The 25,232-nt window shown below is 45.7% G+C and overlaps 1 protein-coding gene and 1 long non-coding RNA gene across 3 annotated transcripts in view; one reads left to right on the plus strand and one right to left on the minus strand.

The window, feature by feature from the left end:
- The window catches only part of CYP39A1 (cytochrome P450 family 39 subfamily A member 1), a 77,332-nt gene extending 60,897 nt beyond the window's left edge, over nt 1–16,435 (plus strand). For both annotated transcript variants that reach the window (XM_080997430.1, XM_080997432.1), the window contains 2 exons: nt 13,920–14,091; nt 16,111–16,435. In XM_080997430.1, the coding sequence (XP_080853556.1) occupies nt 13,920–14,091; nt 16,111–16,271 (333 nt within the window). In that variant the 3' untranslated portion in view covers nt 16,272–16,435. The remainder of the gene's footprint in view (nt 1–13,919; nt 14,092–16,110) is intronic.
- LOC308472536 overlaps nt 1–25,232 on the minus strand; it is a 188,134-nt gene that overhangs the window by 142,058 nt on the left and 20,844 nt on the right. The gene's annotated exons all lie outside the window — the stretch shown is intronic.

The raw sequence follows: 25,232 nt of genomic DNA on the forward strand, positions 1-25,232 counted from the left end.
CCATTCAATTTAATGAGTAAGCTTGCACTTCCCCTCAGCTGGAAATCTACCAGTCCTGTATGGGTGGAACAATGGCCCATAACGGGAGAAAAGCTACTTGCTTTAAAACAATTAGTGAATGAACAATTATCGGCAGACCATATTGAGCCTTCAGTTAGCCCCTATAATACACCCATCTTCGTCATAAAAAAGAAGAGTGGCAAATGGAGATTTCTCCAGGATTTAAGGAAAATAAACCAAATCCTTGAACCCATGGGGCCTTTGCAGTGTGGTCTGCCTAATCCAAATATGATTCCACATTCTTATCAATTGGCTATAATAGATCTGCAAGATTGTTTTTTCTCCATTCCCCTACAGGAGAAAGATCGTAAATTCTTTGCTTTTACCGTTCCTGTGGTAATAGTCAGCCCACGGAACGGTACCAATGGAAAGTCCTACCACAAGGAATGCTGAATTCCCCTACCATGTGCCAATACATCAGCCATGGCACACCTTGCTGTTTAAGCCGTTTGTCCATCATTTTACCTAAGAAGCATCATTTATCCCGCTCTCGATATCGCCGCAATATTGAATTGACTAATGATTGTGATGCTTTTGTCTCTCTTCTCAGTAGGTCTGAATATATCTCTTTAGCTGTTTCTCTCTTAGGAGTCCCTGGATTGGCTGTACGGAATCGTATGAACATTAATTCTTTAGCTTGTTATGCAGCAAAAGCTCTGAATTTTACTTCACAAGCTCTTCACCTTTTGAATAAAGAATAGAGTGAACTATATAATGGACTTTTACGAAATCGTGCTGCTATCACTATTTGCTCATGCTTCATCATTACGGCTGTGAACAAGTGAATGACATGTGTTGTTTCAATATTATTGACAATTCTAGAGCCATTCAAAGCCAAATCTCTCATTTGCAAAATCTTACACATCACATTAAACAGGACGTTGGATTTTCTGGCCTCTGGGATTCTTTCACCCAGTGCTTACCGCTTGGTTGCCTAACCTTACTTGGCTTCGTAGTCTTTTTCAATATGCTATTGTCATAATTTGTATACTTATTTTGCTATGCTGTTTCCTTCAATGCGTTCCTAGCCTCATAAGTCTTTTCTCTCGGCTTCTCTCTCCCCCTCAACCACCCAGTAAACTCCTTGCTGCCTACTTTGCGAAATGGCAACACCAACAGCAACCTTTAGGGGAGATGTGGGTGGATTTATTTTGGGCATGCGCTGGCAAACCACGTATCCTGAAGTATTTTTGTCCCATCGACCCTGGCGAACTTATTTTGGGCATGCGCTGGCACACCACGTATCCCGAAGTATTTTTGCCTTATTTACCCAGAACGCCTCGCAAACAAGAAAAGAAAGGGGGAGATGAAGGGAAGTTCTCTTTCTGCAGTTCTCTTACTGCACATAACTGTGGCATAAAGTCTTACTATGAGAACTATTGCTTCTTTTCTCTTGCATTCTGGGAAGTCTCGCTCATAATCTTTTCTCTGCTTCTGCACAAGAGTCTGAGAATGTTCTGAACAGTTCCCATTGAGTTCATGAAACAGTGTACCCTGACCTGTTCTTAATGCTTTGCTGACCACATCTACGGAACGTGATTGTTGTATTCTTTCATGTTATGTTCTCTCAATATTAATCTTTAGTTATAATTTAATTAGGAGGTTTCATGCCTGTCTAGTTCCAGCTCCATTTCTCATCCTTTGATCTATCAGTGATAAATGCTCATATGTAATTCCCGCCTTGTACCCATGTTAACCAATCAGCAACAAGATGCTTTGTGTTTGTATCAACCAATCAGCCACAAGCACACCTGTGGCAATGTTTGTAATATTCAATAAAAGAGAGTTCCCGGGGCTCGCCCCGGAGAGACGCCTCTCATATGACACCTGCCACTCGTCTGTCGTGATTTTCAACCCAACAATTCTATTACCAAATTCAAGGGCAACTAAGGTATAGAATGATGGACTTTGCAAGTCAAATGAGTCTTGCTTTCAAAAGACAAAGCCTGCAGCATGTGTGTGTGTGTGTGTGTGTGTGTATGAAATATCCTATATTCTACTGTAAATCCTAAAACCTAATAATTAAATTCCTAGTATTTCTAGAGGAGCTGGGTTGTTTGTTTTTTCCAAGACTAGAGACAGGCTATGAAAAGGCTCAGTCATCAATTTAGTAAAATTTATGATGGAAGTACATGACTGGATATAAACACTGCTGTTTATTTGCTGTGAAAATTAATGTTTTCTAGCCTAGAAAGTACTGGATTTGGCCATAGCATACAGAGCAATCCTATACTTCTATAACACCAGGATCAGAGATACGCTGCCACTACATTGCCACATCCAGTGCAGGCTCAGGCGAGGAGGGGAGAAGAAAAACGCTCAATTGGAACACACAGAAGCAGAGTAAAGATGGCAGACCCACATCCCTGGAAAGGCCCACCTCTCAGGAACTCTTCAGAGACTGCCTGGGAAAGTGACCAGGGGGAAAAAGAAGGGCAGGTGTGCAAAGTGGAAGTAAGGAAGAAAAAGGAGTGAGTGGAGTGGCGTCCTTTGTATCTGTTGCAAGCTGTACAGAGCGGCTGGTCCTGTTGCAAGTGCCCGGCCTCAACCTCAGACTACAGAGCTACATGGGCTACAAGGCCATCCGGGAAGGCATCCAGGTAGTAGCTCACGTTGTCTCCCTGAGCCAATGGTTTCCTCTACCCAGAGTCGCAGAGCAGCCTGTGACGGGAGCCTGCCTGGTCTGAGGTGAGCCTGTCTTTTGCAGTAGCAGCTTCCTGGGGGCAAGTTTGTAGAAGAGGGTAATTGATCTGAGGCATGGCCCTGCTTTACAAGCATTCAGTGCAATGCCCACCTCTCTTATTCTCCATGATAGCAGAGAAACTTTTGGCATTATCGTAGGACCTTCCAACCATATTGCTGAAGAGCTCTCATCTGTCACCACTGGCTCTTTCAGATTCTCCTGGTCAGCCACGTTGGCCACCTGGCAGAGAACCTGGAAGAGGGTTAGGGAGGACTCGTGGGGTCTGTGCTTATGGAGATTTGTCTTCTGTGTACCATTATTCTGCCACCATTAATTCTGGTTCAACTTTAATTGCTATGTTGCAGGGAGATGAATATGTTCCAAGCATGGGGGGAGGAGGGGGGAATTGCTGAATTTCATGCAGCTATTAAAGACACAGGAATTATGTTGAGGGAAAGTGGTGGCAACTGACAACCCTATCAAAGGGGGATCAGTAGCAGCGTTGCTGCATCACAGGTTGTGGCTGGGAGAAAGGATGGGATGTTGCCTTTTAACAATGGCTGAGGGTTCTAGTGAGTATCCAGAAAAGCAAAATGCCTTGGAGGACGTTCATGTTTTGCCAACACAAACTATGATGATTCCGTTGCCAGCCTGTGCTGCCTACATTGATTTAGTCTGGGTTTATTGTAATCATATTCTGTTTGCTTCAGTGTGCTGACTGGAGTTGATAAAACGTGCGAGTTGGGGGTGAGGTAGCTTGTGTCAGTCCTTGTGGTGATGTAATTGCAATGCGAAATGGAACAGCAGTGCTTGCATAGCTGGAAGTTGTGTTGGAGGCTAGAAACAGCTCAGGCGAGAATTTGTTTCCTCCACTTTAAAGCGGCAGCCTTCAGCCCTGAAGGAGCATCAGGAGCAATTAGGAGGCATCAGCTCCGAGGCTGCGAAGCTCCTTCCAGACTGACACTGGGGGAGGGGGGGCATGGACTGTGCGGCCGCCTCTCTGGCTGCCTGCGCTCTGGACCTTGAGGTTTTTACCAGCCAAGATGTGAAGGTACGGACCTGCCCCTCCGGGGGAGAGGGGACGGAGGGCAATGGGAGTTATTGAAGGGCTGCGATAAAGCAGATAAGATGCTGGCATTCTAAGCACAACAACGGAGCGCGTAGGTCTGTTTATATGACGAGAATATGGGGCTGTTCCTTAGTATGAGCTTTTAAAAACATAGCTTTTGAATTACCTTTGTGATAGTAACAAAAAAAAAATTGCATCTTAATGGAAAGCTGATTTCTTAGCAAAATGTCCTTGTTCTTCTACCAGTCTGTTAGCATAAACAAAATTATCTTTGTTTACTCTGCATTTTTTGGACAGTATGATAAGGAAATGAATAGTAAATGCCATGTGAGTCCAGGAGAGTGGGTTCTCTGGATTTTCTTCCAGTATGCCAACTGTTCTAAGCACCTGGAACACTCACTTGGAAAAACCCGTAACTTTGACTAAAAATTATCAATTGTAAAGGTTTTCTGTTTAACCCAGGTGATTGAACCATGAGCAACTTAAATATAATTTCCCTTTTTTTCTTGAGCTGCCAAAAAAGCAATCCTAAAAATAAAGATCAATTTTGTGAAAATGTATAATTTTAAAAGGCAGTGAGATAAGCCTTCATTTAAAGAATAGTTGCAAATGGCATAATTTGGACCGATGAAGCATCCCTGATGCAGCGAGAGGGGACACAGGGCTGAGGGCGTGAGTGAGTGTGACAGCCCGCCCCCCCCCCCCCCCCGTGGGTGGTCACCATCGTATTTGGGCTTGTTCGTGGAGTAAGTAGACCACTATGGGGTATCTTGCGATTTTTACTATTTTATATTATTTTGAAGATTGTCACTGCATTTATTGTACTTTTATTGCACCCTTCTTTGAATTGATATACTGTTCACCTCTTTGGGCCAAAAAGGTAAATATGTAAATGAATCCTTAATGTAGCATATGTTGTGCCCCACATCCCAAATTTTGTGATGGAAAAAGAGGCAAAAAGAAAAAGGTTGTTGGCATATTCACATCCTGTGGGTGCTGCACAGTACAGGGAGTGTGTAAGCCAGTCTTTAATATTTTCACCATAGCATACAACAGAGGATAAAAACAATTAACAATAATTACAAAAAATGATATTCAAAAATCTTATGTACTTATCACATTATGTACAACAGAAGTAGAAATTTGGCTTAAACTTTGGCAGCTGCCAAAGCAGATCTTACGGAAGCTAAAATAGTTGCTTGGTTACAAGATGCCACAGCAGAGGAAGCATGAAGTTTAGAATCTGTCTCTTTAAAACTTTCCAGTGGAATCTGAGCTGCAGTTCTGAGACTAGTAACAAGCAGAGCCCGGCCAAACTCCAAGGCAGGGTGAGCCAGTGTGGGCCCCTCCAGAAGCTGCAGGACCCCCACTCCCATCAACCCCAGCCAAAATGACCAATGGTCAAGGACGATGGGAATTGTCCAGCAACATCTGGAAGGAGGCACATTGGTTGCCCCTGTTCCAGGGCACGTGCAGAGTTCAAGCTAAGTGTCTCAGTAACACACAAACACATACCTTAAAATGACTGCCTCACACTGTTTCTTTCCTTTCCCCTCCACCCTCACATCCACACATCCGTTCCATTTTCTCTCCCCCGCCCCCTTTCCTTTCTCTCTCCTTTTGCCTGGAACATCAAGCCCGGCCAATGGCTTCCCCCACAGCCTGGAGCACCTGTGTCGCTGGCCGCTCCTGAGCCTGCTCCAGACTGTGCTATGCAGACACACCCCTCACAGAGGCACATCTGTCGGACAGGAGAGTAGGGTGGGCTGCCTCCAGGTGTTTTTTGACAATGTATTAAACTGTGATGAGAAGGCAAGTTTGACATTAGAAAGCTTCGTTTTGTGGTGGTCCACCGTATCGCAGTTTTTTACTGCATTAGTTGGTTGTGGCTTGCTCTTCCCTTGGCTTCAGCTGACTCTCGGGTAGATGTGTCTAATTTTACTTTACAGCCAAATGGTTTTGTTCATGGACTGCTGGAGCAGGGTTATTTTATTTTCCCCCTGTTACTTACTGATTGTTTTTTGGCATTTGTATTGATCATTAACTGCATTGATTATTGTTTCATAGCATTTGCCTTTTGCTAGAGCATCTGTTTCTGTATGTTGCTTTGGGCTTCCTTTAGGGTGGACAAGCAGAGGGCAAAAACAGGGATGAGAGCTGGCTCTGCAAGTTTGTCCAGGTTCTTTGGTGCTCTGTAATTCTTTGTTTGTGGGATTGCCTCCATTTTACATTGTGTCCATTTTACTGCTTCAGTCGGCAGAATTGGCGCTACTGCAGGTGATACATAATCCCCATTCCACATTTGTAAAAACTCAATCATTTCGTGAGGCAGCAGCTAGGCTGGAACTCCCTGCCTTTGACATCACGCAGGCGCATTCCCTGCCCTCCTTTTGGTACCTGCTTCATCTTTAGACATTCTTCTTTAGACAAGCCTACTCAGATGCTTAGGAAATTGAGGTAATTTTAATCAGTTTTAATATTTTAACTTTTGTATGTTTTAAATTATGTTTGTGAATATTTCTTGATTTTACTATTTTATCTTTTGTAAACTGCTCTGAGGTCCTCTACAATCAAGCGATGTATAAATGTTATGAAATAAATAATACAATAAATACAATAAAGAAGATAAATAAATAAATGAAGAAGCACAATGCAGCCAATAGATTGCTTTCCACAAAGGCTCCATTTTTCAAAATAAACAGGCCTGACTCTGCTTCCCTGTTTCCAAATCTTGTATCCAGCCAGAGTGGAAGTGTCTTCACTATTTAGAAACTACAGTATCACTCTTCTTCATAATAATAATAATAATAATAATAATAATAATAATATGCCTGAGGTAGGAAATCAGAATGAGCCACTTGCATTTTGGCCATCCTTTCTTCTAATGTAATGTCTGCATTGTCTTGAGGGCCTCCACCCATTAATATAAATGGCACTACAATTAACGTGCCTGTAGTTGAAGGCTTGCTTTGTTTTTAGTTTGATATGTTTATTCTGAATTTTAGCTCCCATAGCAAGGTTTAATTTTCTTTGCAATGTGTGGGGCAAAAGAGCTTGTGACCTCTGTAAAGGCAATACATGACTGCACAAGAAACTATGGAAAATTTAATTGATCTGATCTGATCAATACCCTAATCTTTTGTTCTGTTTATACCACAATCAGCCCTGCTGGGACATGGAAACACTTCTCATATAAAGCTTACTGGAGCAGTAAATACAAAAATGCAAACAAGTTTGTGCATCTGGGGAGATGTGCAACCACATAAAAATGCAATAAAAAGACCCATCAAGTAATAATTATTGCTTTTAGTACTGTTACAGTATGTGTCTGAACCCACATGCGTGTCCAAGCCCCCAGCCACCCATGAGAGATTTGGGGTATTTTGCTTATGAACGTGCACTTTGTTAGAAGAAAAAACTGCTCCTTTTCCCATATGGGGTATCCTAGAGTCCGGAGAGAGTCCTTATGTGGGTTCCCTATCAGTGGGAGAAAATAACAGAGGCCAACCAGTGAATGCTGTTCACCTGCTCCATTTGTTGCTCCAATGAAGACACTGAGGAGTCCAAGTAAATAATTATTAGGGATCTCTTCCAGTACTCTAAAGGGCTGGACGTTGGAGGGTTGGAGCCATGTTGCTGTCTTCTAACAAATCTCGACACTCTCAAGTCCACTCCAAATTCCTTGGCCATCTTGTAGGTATCCTAAATGAGCTCTGTAGCAACTTGCACTGCATCACTGCGGTGAGTTGTCATCACTCCAAGAATCTGTTTGATGCACTCTGAACATTGGAGCAGGTCCAGGTTTTTAGAGCATTTACCACAAGTTCCAATAAGACAGAATACTTGGCTATCGGAGCGACAGCAATGATGAATTGAGCTTTGGTGGCAGCAGAATGTATCTGTAATACCGATTTCCACATGTTGTCATTTCTTTCTGGTGATAATCTCACCAACCTTTCAATGATGCTCACAAAATGCTCTTTGAAAATGGCAATAATTTTGTACTTTTGGGACCACCGCATCTCACGGAGGAGTGGAATGTTTGGGGCATATTTTCTTCTCAACACTGACTCTCTGAAGAACCTTATGATATCCTTGATAGTGGAGATGGTGTTGCGTATTTCTGGAACATTGTTCAAGTCATTCAATACAAGATTAAGTTTGTGAGATGCATAATGGAAAAACATAGCTTTCTCATACTTGTTTCTTAAAATTATTTGCATGCCACCGACCTTGCCAGCCATAGCTGAACACCCGTCGTAACTCTGGCCTACACATTTCTCCGGCTCCTTCTTCCTCCAGGAACTTGTCTATCGCTGTTGCAATTGTAATGGCATCAAGGACAGGGAGCGCTACAAAACCCACAAACTCTATTTTCTTGTTGTTCAAAGAAGCGCAAGCCAATGGACAACTTCTCCTTCCCTGATATATTGATAGCTGCCTCATCAGTCAGTATGCTGACAGCAGACGCCTTCTTTGCGTCTTCTATAAGGTCATCTTTGATAATAGCCCTGCATTGATCAACAATTTCTTTTTGGATTTGAGGGAACATATATGTCACATTTTAAAAAAATAAAACAGTAAATTTATCATAGTGACATTTCAGTTCTTGGTCACCAGCATTAATTTGGAAATGGATCAGGTCTTGAAATACACCTCTATTTTCTTTAAACATTATCCAATCTTTATTAACTTTCTGTACTGAATTTCCTCTTAATCTCCCTGTCATCCCTGCTAGTTGTAAATATTCTATCATTTTTGCTTGCCAGTCAGTTTTTGTGGGGATGATATCACTTTTCCAATTCTTTGCTATTAAAATCCTAGCCACTGTGGTTGCGTACATGAAAAGAGATCTAAGATTTCTCTTGATTTCTATAAACATAATTCCTAATAGGAAGGCCTCAGAGGTTTTTTTTTTGAATGAGAGCTTGAGTATCTTTTAAAGTTCATTATATATACTATCCCAGAATACTCTTATTCTCTTACACCCCCACCACATGTGCATAAATGTTCCTACCCCATTTTTACACCTCCAACAAACCTCTGAACTGTTCTTATACATCTTGGCCAGTTTGGCTGGGGTTAGGTACCATCTGTATAACATCTTCATCACATTTTCTCTTAATATTATAACATGCAGTGAATCTGATGTCCTCTTTCCACAGTCTTTCCCATTCATTCATGTATATATTGTGTCCAATATCTTGGGCCCAACTTATCATGACAGCTTTCACCTCCTCCTCTTTTACTTCCCAATTGAGGAGGAGGTTGTAAATCTTTAATATATGTCTCCCTTTGGCTTGAATTAAATTCTCTTCCAATTTAGAGAATTGGACTCTGAAGATTATCAACAGCATGATCTTCTTTTTTTCTTCCATTAGTTACTTGTGACCAGATACCACCTAAACAGGAACTTCTTTCATGAAGGCTTTGGCTGCACTGACTGCAGCTTTGTGCCAGTGGCTGGAAGTATAAATTTTGCTATATTCATGTAAATGTTTTTATTGTGTGAAAGACCTCACAATGAATGAGTCTAGGACACCCTTAACTGTGCTGGTAGGTGATGGGAACAACACAGAAAATTTGAAGAGTCTGCCTTTTAGCTGCTTGTAATATGCTAGCCAAGGGGAGTATGTAGCCAACTGAGGTTGAATTTTTCTTTAAGAACCCCAAATCAGCTGTCCATGCCAGAACAGAACTTCATGAAACACTGTTCTGAGGGAAGAAGTTAAAACTATACTTTGCAATGTCTCTGTAATGGTTGGGTCTCTCCTACAGAAGCGAGACAACTCCAGCAGCAATGAACTCAGGTTTATTGCTCAAAACACACAAATCACTCTGGAGCTCAGTCACTCAGCGTCTGCTTCCAAATTAGCTGTTGCCGGGTCTGAGTTCTGCCCCTTCCTCTTCCCCCATTTAAAGCCCCACTTTTGCTTCCATTCCTGTTCACACCTCTCATTAATTCTTGCTTGCCTGCGTGTCATGGGATGGGCTATTTCCAGTGGCCCTCCCTCTGAATCCGAGCTTAAACTGTCAGTCTGTGTCTTCCCCCTTGAACTCCCCCCTTCCTTCTCCATGTTCTTGGAGCTCGGGCTTCTACTGCAACTAGGCTGCTCGTCTGTCATTCTGCATTCCTGCCTAATTACCTCCTCCTGTCTCTCCACGCTCTTCCCCTCTGTGAGCGATGGGATGCAGCTGACAGTCTCTAGGATGAACATGTTTCACATGTATATATCATATGTTGAATTCTGTTCAGTTGTATCCGTTGCAAATAAGAATAATGCAATAATGATAATAACAGTGAGGTAATCTGCAGGGCTAAACAGTAAGTTCAAGCCACTCTGGGCAGCTCCCAACAAAATATTTAAAACACAGTAAAACATCAAATATTAAAAAGCTTCCCTATACAGGGCTTCCTTCAGGTGTCTTCTAAAAGTCATACAGTTATTTCCTTGACATCTAACGGGAGGGTGTTCCACAGGGAGGGCGCCAATGCTAAGAAGGCTCTCTGCCTGGTTCTCGCAGTGAGGGAACTGCCAGAAGGCCCTCAGAGCTGGACCTCTGTGTCTGGGCTGTGCAATGCTTTTTCATCCCACTGTACTGTGGGAAAAGGCTCCCAGAGCTGCTCATAAATATCACTGAGAAGACAGCCCCTGCCCTCAGGCTCACAATCTAAGAGACATAACACAAAAGGAAAAGAGACAAGGAGGGAGTAGGAAGGAAGGAAGCTTGGGCTCTTCCAGGGTGTTGCTCCTTCCAAGTGGGATTTGGCCACACACTGGGAACTTCAGGCAGCGCTGGATTTAGGGAGATGCAGGGGGTTCCCCCGCACAGAGCACTAAGATGAGGGGACCACAAAATTGAGAATATCCAATATTGAGAAGATCCATTTGGGGGCACCAAACTTTGGCCTGGCACAGGGTGACAGATTACGAAAGGAATTAGTACAGTCCACCCCTGCTTCAGGCTGTGCAATTAAAGTTGATTTGGAGCTCTTGTGAAGCAAACTCAATAAGGCAAATGATGTAAGGATGCACTGGGAAGCAAGGATTAATAGTCGCTTGAGGGGAAAATTCCTAACCACTCCACAAACTAATGAGAATGAATGTGTAATAAATTTGGATAAAAAGCATGAGGGGATAGGTTTGCTAAGCTGCAAAAGAAAAGAAAACAAAACAAAAATGCCACCACCCAAAGCCTGGGTAGTTTGGACCAAGATAATCAGTGCATTATTTGGTTGAGTGGTCTATTGTCAGGGAAAGGGAGACAGCTAGAGAGACGGGGGGGGGGGGGGAGAGAAGCAATTATCGAGAGCCGAAAGAGCTCATTAGCAGTTTGTCTTCTGACTCAGAAGAGGAAATAGGGAGGGGGCAACCAGTCCCTGGAACTAGCTACTCACAGAACAAAGGAAATAGGAGGCGTGCCCTGCACCGATGGGCATGCTGGGGAAAAGGACGTCACAAATATTCAGTCGAGACATCTGATTGACTGAAACATGGACGCGTTTGTTTGAACTCTTGTAACTGTTTTGAACTTTTAGTATTAAATCAACAAGACAGAAATGGCTGTGTGCCTGGAGCCTTATCTCTACTAGTTTGGCCGAAACAACTCCTTACATCTATGTTCCTCTCACCAGCAAAACATGGTTTCTCAGTAGATAATGGTTGAGCTTCAAGACATCTGGCATGGTGCTGCAGCTTCTCATATAGCAAAGAACTAATTCCAGCCTTCCTAATGTACTTAACCTGTGTAAAGACTTTACAAATATTTAGTCCCTTGATAATACACTACATAATGTGTATGTTACATGTTTTTTTGAGCTGGTATGTAGTCTGTGGATGAGCTCATATGTTTTAGTTACATTTGTTTCATGCTGTGCAATAGTAGATTGGCAATAGAGTCTCATATAATCTGTGAGGGTCATGGTGTGTGTGTGTGTGAGAGAGAGAGAGAGAGAGAGCACATGCAACCTTATTCTCTCACATTCTACCCCTGGCAACCAATTTGAATATGAACATGTGAGACCACACATCATCAGGTCAAGGAACTGGCTACACTCACTTACCCAGCAGCGGGCCCTGTTGGATTCAGTAGGCCTTACTTCTGAGTAGGCATGTTTTGGGTTGCATCCTTAAGATTGTGCTCCATTGAACTTGGCATGCATGTATAAGATTGCTCTCTGTATACACCTTTGAACAACTGAAACTTGCAGGTATCCTGTGAAAGTGCAATGCACAGCATTGCTGGGTGCTTGCTTGGGGTGCTGAATGGAATGTGTCAGAGGCTTAGTGCTGTCCAGCTGGCCATAGATAAGACTCCGGGCTCCCAGCCAGTTCCAAACAATTGATTTATTTGACAAAGTTCAAACGTACATCTCCGGCATTTCCATTAACCTCCTTCCCCTTGAGCGCAGTTGCTCCCTCTGATGTTACTTCCTCCTTTTCCGCATCCAGCATGCAATTCTGCGAAAACTCCTCCCCTTACTTCCTCTGTGTACAGCCTGACTTGTCCCAGGCTCATCCTCCTCCCCCTCTACGTCAGACTGACTGTCAGATGACAAGCTGCTGATAATCTCTTTAGGCTCTCTATAACTGTTGGTTTCTGTCCTTTCATCTTTTCCCGTTTGCCTCTCCCTGACAGAATGTTTAGCACAAGCATATTGAATCATACCTAGAATATTCTATTGGTGTTTTAATAAATTTTGACTTGCAGAAATGAAGTCTTAGAACAATATGAAGCTGCTTTTTCATATACACCTTATTCAGATTTTGTTCCATAGAAAAACAACATCAACAATAACAACCAAGAGTGATGAGGTACATATTTTTGCTTATGTTGTAAATTAACTAGTATCCATGTTAATCATAATGTTTTTCATTACATTCCAAGTATTTTGAAGAGTTCAAGAGTGTAAGTAGTAAGGCTGCAGGAGTATCGTCATTGCAGTTCATGATGTAGACACTCTCTATATAAGATTTAAACATAATGTAGCTGTATAACTGAGGTAAATAAAGTGCACTATTGCATAACTGTCTTCAAGATCTTACAAGTAATTCTTATTTAAAGAAAGGATTTTAAAAATCCCTTTAATCCCTACTAAGGTTAAGAAGGTTTAATTTTCTCTATAGTAGATTCAAGCATGCACACCTATCTTTTAATAAATATTTCACCTCCAGAGCCTTGAAAAATATTTATTAAATGAACATTTCATACACAGAAACCTTGACACAACTGGGGGTGATGGTTAAACTTATAGTTAAACACACAACCCAGTGACTGCTAGAAGTCTACCACCTATTTCCCATCTCTTCAGATACCAACCATAACAGAAATCATTTTAACCATGATTCATCTCTGATGGAGAACCGTTTTGGTGCAGGGAGTGCACCAAAAGTGCACCAAGGGAGCACAATGTGTTGGATCGTACTGCTTTCAGTCAATGTTCATTATTGTGCTTTACATTTCTATGTTTATATTGTACTGTTTTATTTTCCACGTTGTAAATGGTTCATGGGCATATTGGCTGAAGAGGGAGGGAAAGAAATAATAAATGAATTATTTTATCATTTATTATTATGAAATTACCCTTGTATAATGTTATGCTGACTTAACTAGTATCATATGTCAGTGTATCTTCAAGACCACAGCAGGACTTAATCTTGATTCAATACCTTCCAGCTGCCATAACTGGAGTATAGGATAACCAAAGAAAATCCTAGGCTCCTGTTTACATTCAGGACAGAGACAGGGGGAAATGATGGGCAGATAAGGGAGGTGGCTGGAAGAGATCAGACATGTAGAAAGAAGTAAAAAAGGACAGTGGGACAAACTGGACATCTCACTACTACATTTCTCAGCTTCCAGGGAGACTTCTCACCAAATGTGATGTTTCCCTCCCCCCCCCCCCCACATTTTATGCAATGAACTTCTGAGAAGTGGGTCCACTTAATGGTCATTGGGTGCCAACAAACTCAGCTGGTAGCAGCCCAGCAAAATTCAATATCAATGATATTCTGAAAATGGCAGTATATACTGCATTGCTAGCACTTATTGCCAAAGCGCTGTCTTCTCTTCTTTAGTGAGACTCTTTCTTTCATCCATGTAAAGGTCCGGAGATCTGAGATCGAAGGGGACAAACTGCATTTGGCTCCACCCCAGCCATCAAAGCAGTTTCTTATCTCTCCTCCAGCCTCTCCTCCTGTAGGTTGGCACCCAATGAACGATGCAACACCTGCTGCTAACTATGACCTCCTTTATGCAGTTTCTAAACGGGAATCAGGTAGGTCTTCTGAAATTTCAGGTATTTGAGTTTAAGAAGAGAAGATGAACTGAGCCAATAGAGACATGAATACCTAAATTCTATCGTTAAGTTCACCAAAGTTCTCTTTTTAATCACTTGTGTGCAAATCTTGGGTAGGTATTGTAAGAAATCTATATGGATAGCTTCAGTTTCAGCTTGATGACATTTTCTGTGTATTCCAAGGACATAAGTTTTCCTACTTCTTGTTCTGAGAGTAGTTCTGAAACATGTACAGCATCACAGAACTTAATACCTGCATTTCATGAGTTTTTCTTATCTAAATGAAAAACGTGATGTATGGCTGCATGCTGCAGTTTTCAAGAGAAGTAACCACTGACCGTATTTCTCCATGAGACCTTGACTTGGTCTGAGATCTATAGCATTTCTACCTATATCCACATTTTTTCACAACCAAGGACAACTAGAAAGGTGGCTTAAAAACCCCCAAAAGCTCAGGTTTTGAGGCACCATGTTCTGTACTCTATTGCATGGCATGATTGTGACTAGAACCACCAGCAGGATCTTTTATGATTAGCTGTGCCTCTTCTGGAATCCTTCCATGCACCTACACAAATAAATGGAGCAATGCAACCATGCTAAACACCTTCAGCAAGCAGCCCAGTGATCTATGCATAAGATCAACTCATGGCTGCTGTCTGAATGACCACTGGAGAAGTTGAGGAGATGGGCTGTTGTGTTCTGGAGGAGGGCACAGTTCTTTCTGCTAAGAAACATATGGCCACCTTTCTTCCCATCTACTGTATTCTATGACATATCCTCAAATACATAGGTGTTTGTGCGCTTAATTAACAACTAAGAGGATGTGATGGCCAAGTAATGAACCAACTTGCAGAGCAATTCTAACCATTCTATTTAGAAGTTAAGTCCTGTTGAATTCAGTGGGGCTTTCTCCCAGGTAAATAGGGTTAGGATTGCAACTGTTAAAACAAAATGAATCTCAGTATAAAGGTATTGTATCTTGGGGGTAGACAACTATGTCCACAGACTCAAACAATTTGCTGTGCATGTGTGGACCTTTGTTGCAGAGCAGCAGGCAATGACCACCAAGGCCTTGGAGCTGACCAACAGTCATCTCAAATCAACTGATGCCTGCAGGAAAATAAGCACTTGTAATTTCTCCCTTTGTATTTTATCCTGTCAACAAGCCCATTAATGTTTTATTACACATGAATTAGTAGATAGGAATCCCAAGATATTCTTAAATTTCAAATTTAATATAGGCACTGTGATAAAACTCATCAGGAAGATAGATTTATAGACACTGTCGGCAAAGCTTGCTAATCAAGTTTCCTCCCATCTGCTGCACTGAGAGCTGCCTCTTTCTTTTTCTGTTTGGGAATGATCTCTGCTTGTGCAGAAAGTCATACTATAAAGTACAAAAGGCAACCTAGTATTGCGCAGCAGGTACACAGAGCAGGCATCTCTCGTATTGCCCAAGCGCGCTCTCTCTTCTAAAGACTTTTACAGTGAAGGAGAAAACGCACGTACATGGAACAGCACAAAGGCCACTTGAACTGGTTGCCAGTTTACAGCCAAATATGGTAAGTGCATTCGTGCAAAATGCTCCTCCACAAACTAAACAATCACACACTGCCCCCTGGGGAGAAGTTAGGCAAAAGCATGTTCAATTACAGTTTGTGTCCCAAATGGGATACTTAAACAATAGTGGCATCATGAGTCAATGTCCAAAATCCATTCATGCCATTTTCGCATTTATATCCTACCTTTTCATTTGATTCTCACCCTCCTCATTTAATTCCCACAACAACCCTGTGAGGTAGGTTAGGCTGAGAGGCAGCGAGTGATCCAAGGTCACACAATGAGCTCCATGGCTCAGTGGGGATTTGAACCCTGGTCTCCTAGGTCTTATTCCAACCGTGACGCCCCTCTTGACTGTCCAGTTGAGCAGTAATGTATTCTAGTGGGGCTCTATGATGCTAAATAGCATTTAGTCTAAATGTTTGTCTTTGCTTGCAGGTGAGAAATACGAGCTGCACGCAGGTACAGAGTCCACCCCAAGTGTCGTGGTGCATGTCTGTGACACGGATGCAGCAGAAGAGGGAGACCCAAACAATTCACCCAAGCCCAAAATTGTTCAAACTCGACGTCCTGATGTGCCACCTTCTGTGTCTAACTGATTTTCTCCAACAAGAGCACCTCTTTTTTATTCCACTTCTGTAGTCTTCACATGTATTTTAATTTCTATTGGCTTTGTTTGTCTGGTAAAAATATATTGTGTGTTTCTGGATATTTACCTTATTGGAATACACTCTTTGCTGCAATGAAATCTTACGAAAGAGTATATGTTGTTGTTGTTGTTTGTGGGGGGCTACAGTAATCATATTGCACATCACACAGAACAATTGGCATGGGTCAGATAATGCAAGGCTGGTGAGCTAAGTTGACTAGGCAATATTTCATTGCTCACTTGAATGTCAAGCATCATTCAGTGAACAGTACCAGTGATTTGCAATTCAGGATCCACAAGTTAGTCTTCCAAGTAAGCTTCCTTTTCAAACAGGATCCCCATATGCCCTGCTTAACTACACGGCTTATGTTGACTTACAGAAGGCAATGGCTTGGCAGCCTTTGCGGAGCAGGGAACAAGTTACATTCAACACTATCTAATCATTTCCCCTTCCAATATATCTAGTCCTATCTAAACCTTCAGTTTTGGGTCTAAGATGGGAGGTGCCTCCATGCAGTGAAAGAACACAAAAGGATGCTATTAGAGGCAACAAAGCTTCCTTTAAGAAAATGGAAGTTTTGTCCAAATGAGAACAAAAGAACTGCAGGTAATTGCAGACAATAAGAGATGCAACAGTAACAAGGACAAAAATCTGAGAAGCACAACACTAAAAATATTAAGATCAACAGTAAAAAACAAACAAAAAAAAAACCTTAGATAAATTAGAAGCAGGAAACCAGCTGGACCTTTGGATGACAAAAGTGTGCTATGGGACAAAAAGGAGATTAATAATGTACTTATTTATTTATACAAATATTTAAAGACCACACCTTCATATAAAATATCAAGTAGAACCAAACATCAAATACCGTAAAAACTAGAAAATAATTATAAAAATGACCAATTCTTCTTGAAAAAGTTTAAACAACTTAATAATTTGCTCTTTTGGCATAAAAATGTTTAAGAGATGCCTGAAAGCTAGCAGCTAAGATGGCCTGCAGAATCTCTGCTGGAAGAGTACTCCACAACATGGGACCATAGAACCAAAGAATTGTGGAGTTGGAAGGGATCCCAGGTGTTGTCTAGTCCAACACTCTGCAATACAGGGACACTAAATGCTCTACTTTTAGTTGAAGCCAGTTGAGCTTCTGAGTCATGGGGGGGGGGGGGTGGAATGATAGCACTGATTTCAGTGACTTAGCTGGGATGTATGAGCTCAGCTGGCCCTTAAGGTAGGGTCACCAGACGTCCCCGTTTCCCGGGGACAGTCCCCAGATTTGCGAATAAGTCCTCGGACAAATTCCATCCCCAGAATGTCCCTGGATTTCATCAAATGTCCCTGGGAAATGCAGCAGCGGCAGTCTCAGCAGCCCGGAGCAGTTGGCTCTGGCTGGATTCAGGAGCTGCTCGGAAGTCCCCATATGATGGTGGTGCAGGGCTCAAAGACGCAACTTCCGGGCTGCCTCCACCTTCTCTGACCCCAGCAACTAAGCTGTGAAGGGAGGCTTCATGCTGCCTATCGGAGCAGCCTCACAACTCCTACTTGTGTGCAAGCAGGAGTGGGGCGGGGATCTCTCAGCTGTGAAGGGAGGCTTCACGCTGTCTATCAGAGCTTGCGTGCAAGCAGGAAGGGGCAAGGATCTCTCAGGAAACGGGAAGCCTCCCTTCCCAGCTGAGGGGTCCCCACCCCCTCCTGCTTGCATGCAAGTAGGAATGGGATTGGGGCTGCTCCAATGGGAAGGGAGGCATTGGGCTGCCTGAGCCTTGCTGATGCTCTTGGCCCTCCTTCTCTGCCTTCCATGCCTGACCTACCGCACCGCTTCCCCACCACCACCAAAGAACCAACAACTCAGGGGCTGCCCAGGCTCATGGAGAAAGGAAATAGAAGCCTCGGAGGAAGGGGAAACGTGGTGGTTGAGGTCAAGGCAGCAGCTGCCCCTCTGCCACTGCCATCACCGCAACATCAACATCCCGAACGTGTAGTATTTATTTATTTATTTAAAGTGTCCCCGGATTCATTGAGAAAAATATGCTTACTTTACCTTAAGGAATCTGCCTGGCTTGTGCCCTCCCCAAAGCTACTCTGGCAGGTTAGGGGGGAATGCAGAACAGACTTAGTGGGAGGGAAAAGTCCCATTGCTCAAGTTGACATGACAGTTACTTAACACTGCATTAGATGCAGCTGGACCCCAGTTGTTCAGGGCTTTATATATAGAAACCTTTAGCCTGGCCTGGTTGCATATAGGCAGGCAGTACAGATGTTTTAGCAGAGGTGTTCCATATTGTCGGCTAGCTGGAGCTTCGAGGCAAGGCCAAGGTTCAGCCCCATGTAGAACACTTTGCATTAATCCAGCCTTGAGGTTGCCCATGCACAATCCAGATGAAACTGTAGCTGGCATATACCGTACCAGACAAAGGTGGTAAACGGCACTCCTAGCCAGTGTAGTCACAAAGATGTATCTGGGAGTTGTCCCATCCACCAAGCTTTCTTTCTTTCTTTCTTTCTTTCTTTCTTTCTTTCTTTCTTTCTTTCTTATACCCTGCCCATCTGGCTGGGTTTCCCCAGCCACTCTGGGCGGCTTCCAACAAGAGATTAAAAATACATTAAAAAAAAAAAAAAGATATCAAAGGCTTCCCTAAACAGGTCTGCCTTCAGATGTCTTCTAAGTGTCAGATAGTTGTTTATTTCTTTGACATCTGATGGGAGGGTGTTCCACAGGGCAGGCGTCACTACTGAGAAGGCCCTCTACCTGGTTCCTTGTAACCTCCCTTTTCACAGGGAGGGAACTGCCAGAAGGCCCTCAGTGTTGGACCTCAATGATTGATGGGGGTGGAGACACTCCTTCAGGTATACTGGGCTGAGGCCATTTAGGGCTTTAAAGGTCAGCACCAGCACTTTGAATTGTGCTCGGAAATGTACTGGGAGCCAATGCAGGTCTTTCTAGACCAGTGTTATGTGGTCTCAGCGGCCATCCCAGTCACCAGTCTAGCTGCCGCATTCTGGATTAGTTGTAGTTTCCGGGTCACCTTCAAAGGTAGCCCCACGTAGAGCGCATTGCAGTAGTCCAAGCGGGAGATGACTAGAGCTTGCACCACTCTGGCCAGACAGTCCACAGGCAGGTAGGGTCTCATCCTGCGTACCAGATGGAGCTGATAGACAGCTGCCCTGGGCACAGAATTGACCTGTGTCTCCATGAACAGCTGTGAGTCCAAAATGACTCCCAGGCTGCGCACCTGGTGCTTCAGGGACACAGTTACCCCATTCAGGACCAGGGAGTCCTCCACACCCACCCACCTCCTGTCCCCCCAGAACAGTGCTTCTGTCTTGTCAGGATTCAACCTCAATCTGTTAGCCGCCATCCATCCTCTAACCACCTCCAGACACTCACACAGGACCTTCACTTGCCTTCACTGGTTCTGATTTGAAAGAGAGGTAGAGCTGGGTGTCATCTGCATACTGCATATCCAGCCCAAACCCCCGGTGATCTCTCCCAGCAGCTGCATGTAGATGTTGAAAAGCATGGGGGAGAGGACAGAACCCTGAGGGAGCCTACAAGTGAGAACCCAGGGGTCTGAACACTCATCCTCTACCACCACTTTCTGGACACGGCCCAGGAGGAAGGAGCAGAACCACTGTATAACAGTGCGCCCAGCTCCTAGCTCCTCTAGACGTTCCAGAAGGATGTCATGGTCGATGGGATCAAAGGCTGCTGAGAGCTCCAGCAGAACTGGGAAACAGCTTTCACCTTTGTCCCTAGCCCGCCGGAGATCATCAACCAGCATGACCAAGGCAGTTTCAGTCCCATGGTGAAACCTGAATCCCGACTGGAAGGGATCCAAATGGTCCGCTTCTTCCAGGCGTGCCTGGAGTTGTTCAGCAACCGCTCGCTCAATCACCTTGCCCAAGAATGGAAGATTTGAGACTGGGCAATAGTTGGCCATATTGGGCAGGTCTAAAGATTTTTTTTTAAGAAGCGGTTTAATAACCGCCTCTTTCAGCGGGCCTGGGAAGGCTCCCTCACAGAGAGAAGCATTCACCACCCAGCAAAGCCCATCGCCCAGCCCTTCCTGGCTTGCTTTTATTAGCCACGATGGGCAAGGAACAAGGAGACAGATGGTTGGTTTCACTCGTACAAGCAGCCTGTCCACATCCTCAGAGGTAACAGATTGTAATTGATTCCATGCAACTCAACTAGGCAGGACTCTAGCACTCTCCCACCCCTGCCTTGCTCCCACGGTGGAGTCTACCTCTTTCTGAATCTGAACGACTTTATCTGCAAAAATCGTTGCAGGAGATCTTGGGGTCTTTACCAGGCCCCAGTGGCAAAGGTGGTTCCGTTAAATTGCAATAGAGGCGGAGAAGAAAGTCCTCTTTGCCGTCGCTATCACCACTTGGTAGGCTCAAGGCTGAGCTCTAACCCGTGTCTGGTCCAATTCAGAATGAGTTTTCCGCCACCGGCACTCTAGCCGTCTCAGGGATTGTTTCATTGCCCTCAGCTCCGGCGAAAACCATGGGGCTGTCCGGGCTCCATGCAATAGGAGAGGGCGCTTCGGAGCCAGACAGCCCTGGTTAACTCTGCATTCCAGCGGGTCAACAGGGAATCAGCTGAAAGGCCATCAACACGGGATAAAACATCCCCTATCACTCTCTGGAAACCATTTGGATCCACTAAGTGGCAGACATCCAAATCAGTCCCACCTCCCTGCAGAGGGGAAGGGTCATGGATAAGTCCAGTTGCACCAGGAAGTGATCTGACCATGGCACGTCTTTCATTTCGCTTTTACTTAGTGTTAGATCACCAACATCCATAGATGTCCGTGAGTATGATGTCCTTGGCAGGGCAGTCACCGGCATCAACTGCATCTCTAACACAGAGACTGAGGGTCTGATCAAAGACTTTACCGAGGTTTTTGACGGCACTTTGGGTCAATATACAGGTACGCCCATCTCCTTTAGCCTTGACCCACAAGTCGCCTCCATCAAGCTAAAGCCACGCTGGGTTCTGTTTGCTCTTAAGGCTAAGGTGGATGAACAACTGGACAAGCTGATCGCCCGAGGAGTTTTGGAGCCGGTTGACCATGCCAAGTGGGAAACCCCCATTGTCATGCCTGTCAAGCCGAACAGGTCGGTGAGAATCTGCGCCGACTACAAGTGCACGATCAACAAGGCACTTCAGTAGCACGCTTACCCGGTTCCTGTTGTCCACCACCTGCTGCATTCCCTGGGTGAGGGTAAGGTCTTCACTAAGCTGGACCTTGCCCAAGCCTAAGCCTATCAACAACTGCCCGTCGATAATGCCACTGCTGAAGCCCAGACGATCGTCACCCACTAAGGGGCATTCCGTTGCCGCTGTTAGTAGTTCGGGGTGAGTGTGGCTCCTGGCATCTTCCAAAGCCTTATGGAGCGTCTTCTGCAAGGGCTTCCAGGCGTGGTGCCAAATTTTGATGACGTCTTGGTGTCCGCAAACTCACACTAGCAGCTGTTTGAGCGCCTCCGCGCCATGCTGACCAGGTTCCAGGAGGCCGGGCTCAAGGTAAAGAGGGGGAAGTGCCAGATCGCCGTTCCACAGGTGGAGTTCCTGGGCTATCTTATCGACGCCTCCGGCCTTCACCTGACCACATCCAAGATCCGCGCTATCCAGCGGGCCCCATCCCAAAGAACAAGATGGAGTTGCAGGCGTTCCTGGGACTGCTGAACTTTTATAACATGTTCCTGCCCCACAAAGCCATGGTGGCTGAGCCTCTTCACCGACTCCTCAGCACAAAGACGCCTTGGTCCTGGGGTCATCGGGAGATGGCGGCCTTCAACGCGGTCAAGGCTCTCCTTTCATCAGACAGTGTGCTGGTACAGCACAGTGAAGCCAGGCCGCTGGTCCTTGCCTGTGACGCTTCACCTTTTGGCATTGGCGCTGTCCTTAGTCACCGTTTTCCAGACTGAAGAGAAGCACCGCTCGCCTACTTTTCCAGGACGCTATCTCTGACTGAACGGAATTAAAGCCAGCTCAACAAGGAGGCACTGGTACTTTGGCTGGAGTGAAGAGATTCCATGAATACCTAAATGGCAGGACTTTCGACCTCATCACCGACCACAAGCCGCTCCTGGGCCTCCTCACCAGTGATCATCCAACTCCACCATTCCTCTCGCTGCGCATGTTGCGATGGACTGTTTTCCTGGCTGCCTACCACTACCAGCTCGTCCATCGCCCAGGGAAATCGATGGGCCATGCCGACGCCCTCAGCCGTTGCCCTCTTCCAGCGTTTGTGGAAGACCCGGCTCCTGCTTCATCACTCCTCCTCATTGAGGAACTTCCGGCAGCACCTGTATCGGCTGCCACTGTGGCCTCCGCATCTGCCCAGGATCGTACCATCAGCCGTGTGCTCAACTGGGTGTGGAGGGGGTGGCCACAAGGGCCTTTTGCATCAGAGTTCCAGCCGTTTGCAACCAGACAACACGAACTCTTGGCTCATCACGGCTGTCTGCTGTGGGGAGACCGAGTCGTGGTTCCCCAAAGACTCTGCCAACGCGTCCTTGAGGCTCTGCACATTGGCCACCCAGGAATCGTCAAAATGAAGGCGTTGGCTCGGTGTTACGTCTGGTGGCCTAACATGGACGATGCCATCACTGCCTGGGTTTCCACCTGTCAAGCGTGCCAAGAATCAAGGCCTGCGCCACCGGCAGCTAAGGGACGCACCTGGGAGACGCCAAAGACACCCTGGTCGAGGGTGCACATCGATCTGGCCGGCCCCTTTCGCGGCTGGACCTTTATGGTAGGGGTGGACGCCTATTCCAAATGGCTGGAGGTGGCCCTGATGCCCTCCACCACTATCGAGGCCGTCATCCGGGTGCTGCGAGGCCTCTTTGCGACGCATGGGTGTCCTGATGTCCTCGTCTCCAACAACGGACCGCAGTTCACCTCAGGCACTTTTGAGCGGTACCTTTTGGGACTGGGCATCCGCCATGCAGTACCTTTTGGGACTGGGCATCCACTGGCGCACCTGGACCAGGGAGACTGGCACGAGCGGGTCGCCTAATACTTGTTCGTGCAACACATCACCCCTCATGCGGCCACAGGGCGGAGTCCTGCTGAACTGCTTATGGGCCGCCGCCTCAGGTCCTTGCTCGACCGGCTGCACCCAGACTTTGCCGTGGCCGAACCCCCAGGCTGTGCCAACGCGCCACAGTCCTTTGTTCCAGGAAACCAGGTCTTTGCCCGGAACTTTATGGGGCTCATTCCTTGGGTGCCAGCCACTGTAGTGGGAGTCACTGGACCTCACTCGTATGAAATGTGAAATGTAACCGATATGCTTTTGTGCCTAATTGAACCATTACGTGTAGTGCTGTATATAAGGAAACCACTACAATTGTAACTAACGCCTTATCTCGGTGAGGAGAGGTGTTATGTCCTGAAGTTCTCACCCTGGGCCAGCATGGGGATACTGTATATAGTTTTCACTCAGGTCCACATATGCAAATAAGGAATTGAAAGTGACATTCAGTGATTGGATAGTTACAGAAAATGGTTACTGTTGCATTGTAGTGGAGCTCTATATAAACAGGCTGGCTCAACCCTTCAGTTCAGTTCTGTTCTGGCCTGTGAATAAACAAGAGCTGTCTGAAGAATCGTTGTGTCGTCTGATATGCTCACCCAGCACTTAATAGGAATGCTGCCCCCCATCCTGCAGCATGAATTCCCTTTTTGTATTGGGCATCCACCACCTTCTCCCATCGCAGCCTCTCTGCTTCTTTCTATACAGGAGTCACTGTGCCAGGCAAAAGGGGGCCGGATTCGAACGCATGAAGCTAAGAGACAAGATGGGAGAAAAGGTGCCATAAAGCACAGCGCCACCCCCCCCCCCCCCGTGAACCTGGCATGCGGTGACACTTCCATGGGTGTAGCCAGGGTTTTTGTTGGGGGGGGGCAGAACCTCAGATTTGTATTGATTGGGGGGCAGCTCCTCCCTGCCCCCCCCGGCTACGCCCAAGGACACTTCTGGAAAAGGCACCCCCAGCCAGGCAGGGGCCCAGACTCTGAGCTTTCCTTTACAAGAAAGAAAAAAGAGAGGAGCGGGGCAAACTGCCTCCCTCCAGGATGAGACGGGGGGGGGGGCTGCTGCGTCCCTGTGCAGGGCGGGGGGGGGGGGACACCCTGTCTTCTCTGTTCAGCATCCCAGCCTTTGCACGCCTTCAAGACTGGCTGCGAACTTTCCTCCGCTTTCCTCGCTTCCTGGTTTCGCGAGCTTCTCCCGCAGTCAAGCGCGGGACGCGAACTTGGCCAGGCGAAGAGGCGGAGCCCGAGGGGGGGGTCCTCCTTCACCGCGCAGGTGCGCTCAGAGGAAAGAGGGGGCCTCCCCCCCGTGGGGCTTCGCCGCCCGCCTCCCTCCCTCCCCCCCGACCTCCTTCGCGTCCCGGGCGAGGCTCGGGCCCCCAGAGGCCCCGGAGCTTCGCGGGCCAGATCCCGGGCAGGCAAGAGGCTGGTCCCGCGCGGCGGCGGGCCACGAGCAGCAGGTGAGGCGGGCGCCTCAGGGATGCGGCCAAGGAGCGGGGCTGACCGGGCTCGTGGCCGCGGAAGGACAGAGTCGCGGGACTTGGTCGGGATGGAGAGCAGAATGCTATTGTAACAGAAGAAGGGACGAAATGACCAGGACAGAGCATCAATATCATTCCAAAACCAGGAAGGAATGATTGGATGCAGCACTTTATCTAGAATTAAAAGAACACCTCCTAAAATATTGCAGTTGGGCTAGAAGCTTAATAATAATAATTCATTTATAGCTTTTCAAACTGACTTGTTCAGCAGATTACAGGGAAATTATTTTGGAACATTATAGTAACGTTATAGTAACTAGAGCAGTGTCGGGATATTCCGGTAAGAGCCGTAAGTATTGCTCGCTTCAAGATTCTCTTCAAAAA

The sequence above is a fragment of the Podarcis pityusensis genome, assembly GCF_964106645.2.
Source record: "Podarcis pityusensis genome assembly, chromosome: 3".
Classification (NCBI taxonomy): Eukaryota; Metazoa; Chordata; class Lepidosauria; order Squamata; family Lacertidae; genus Podarcis; species Podarcis pityusensis.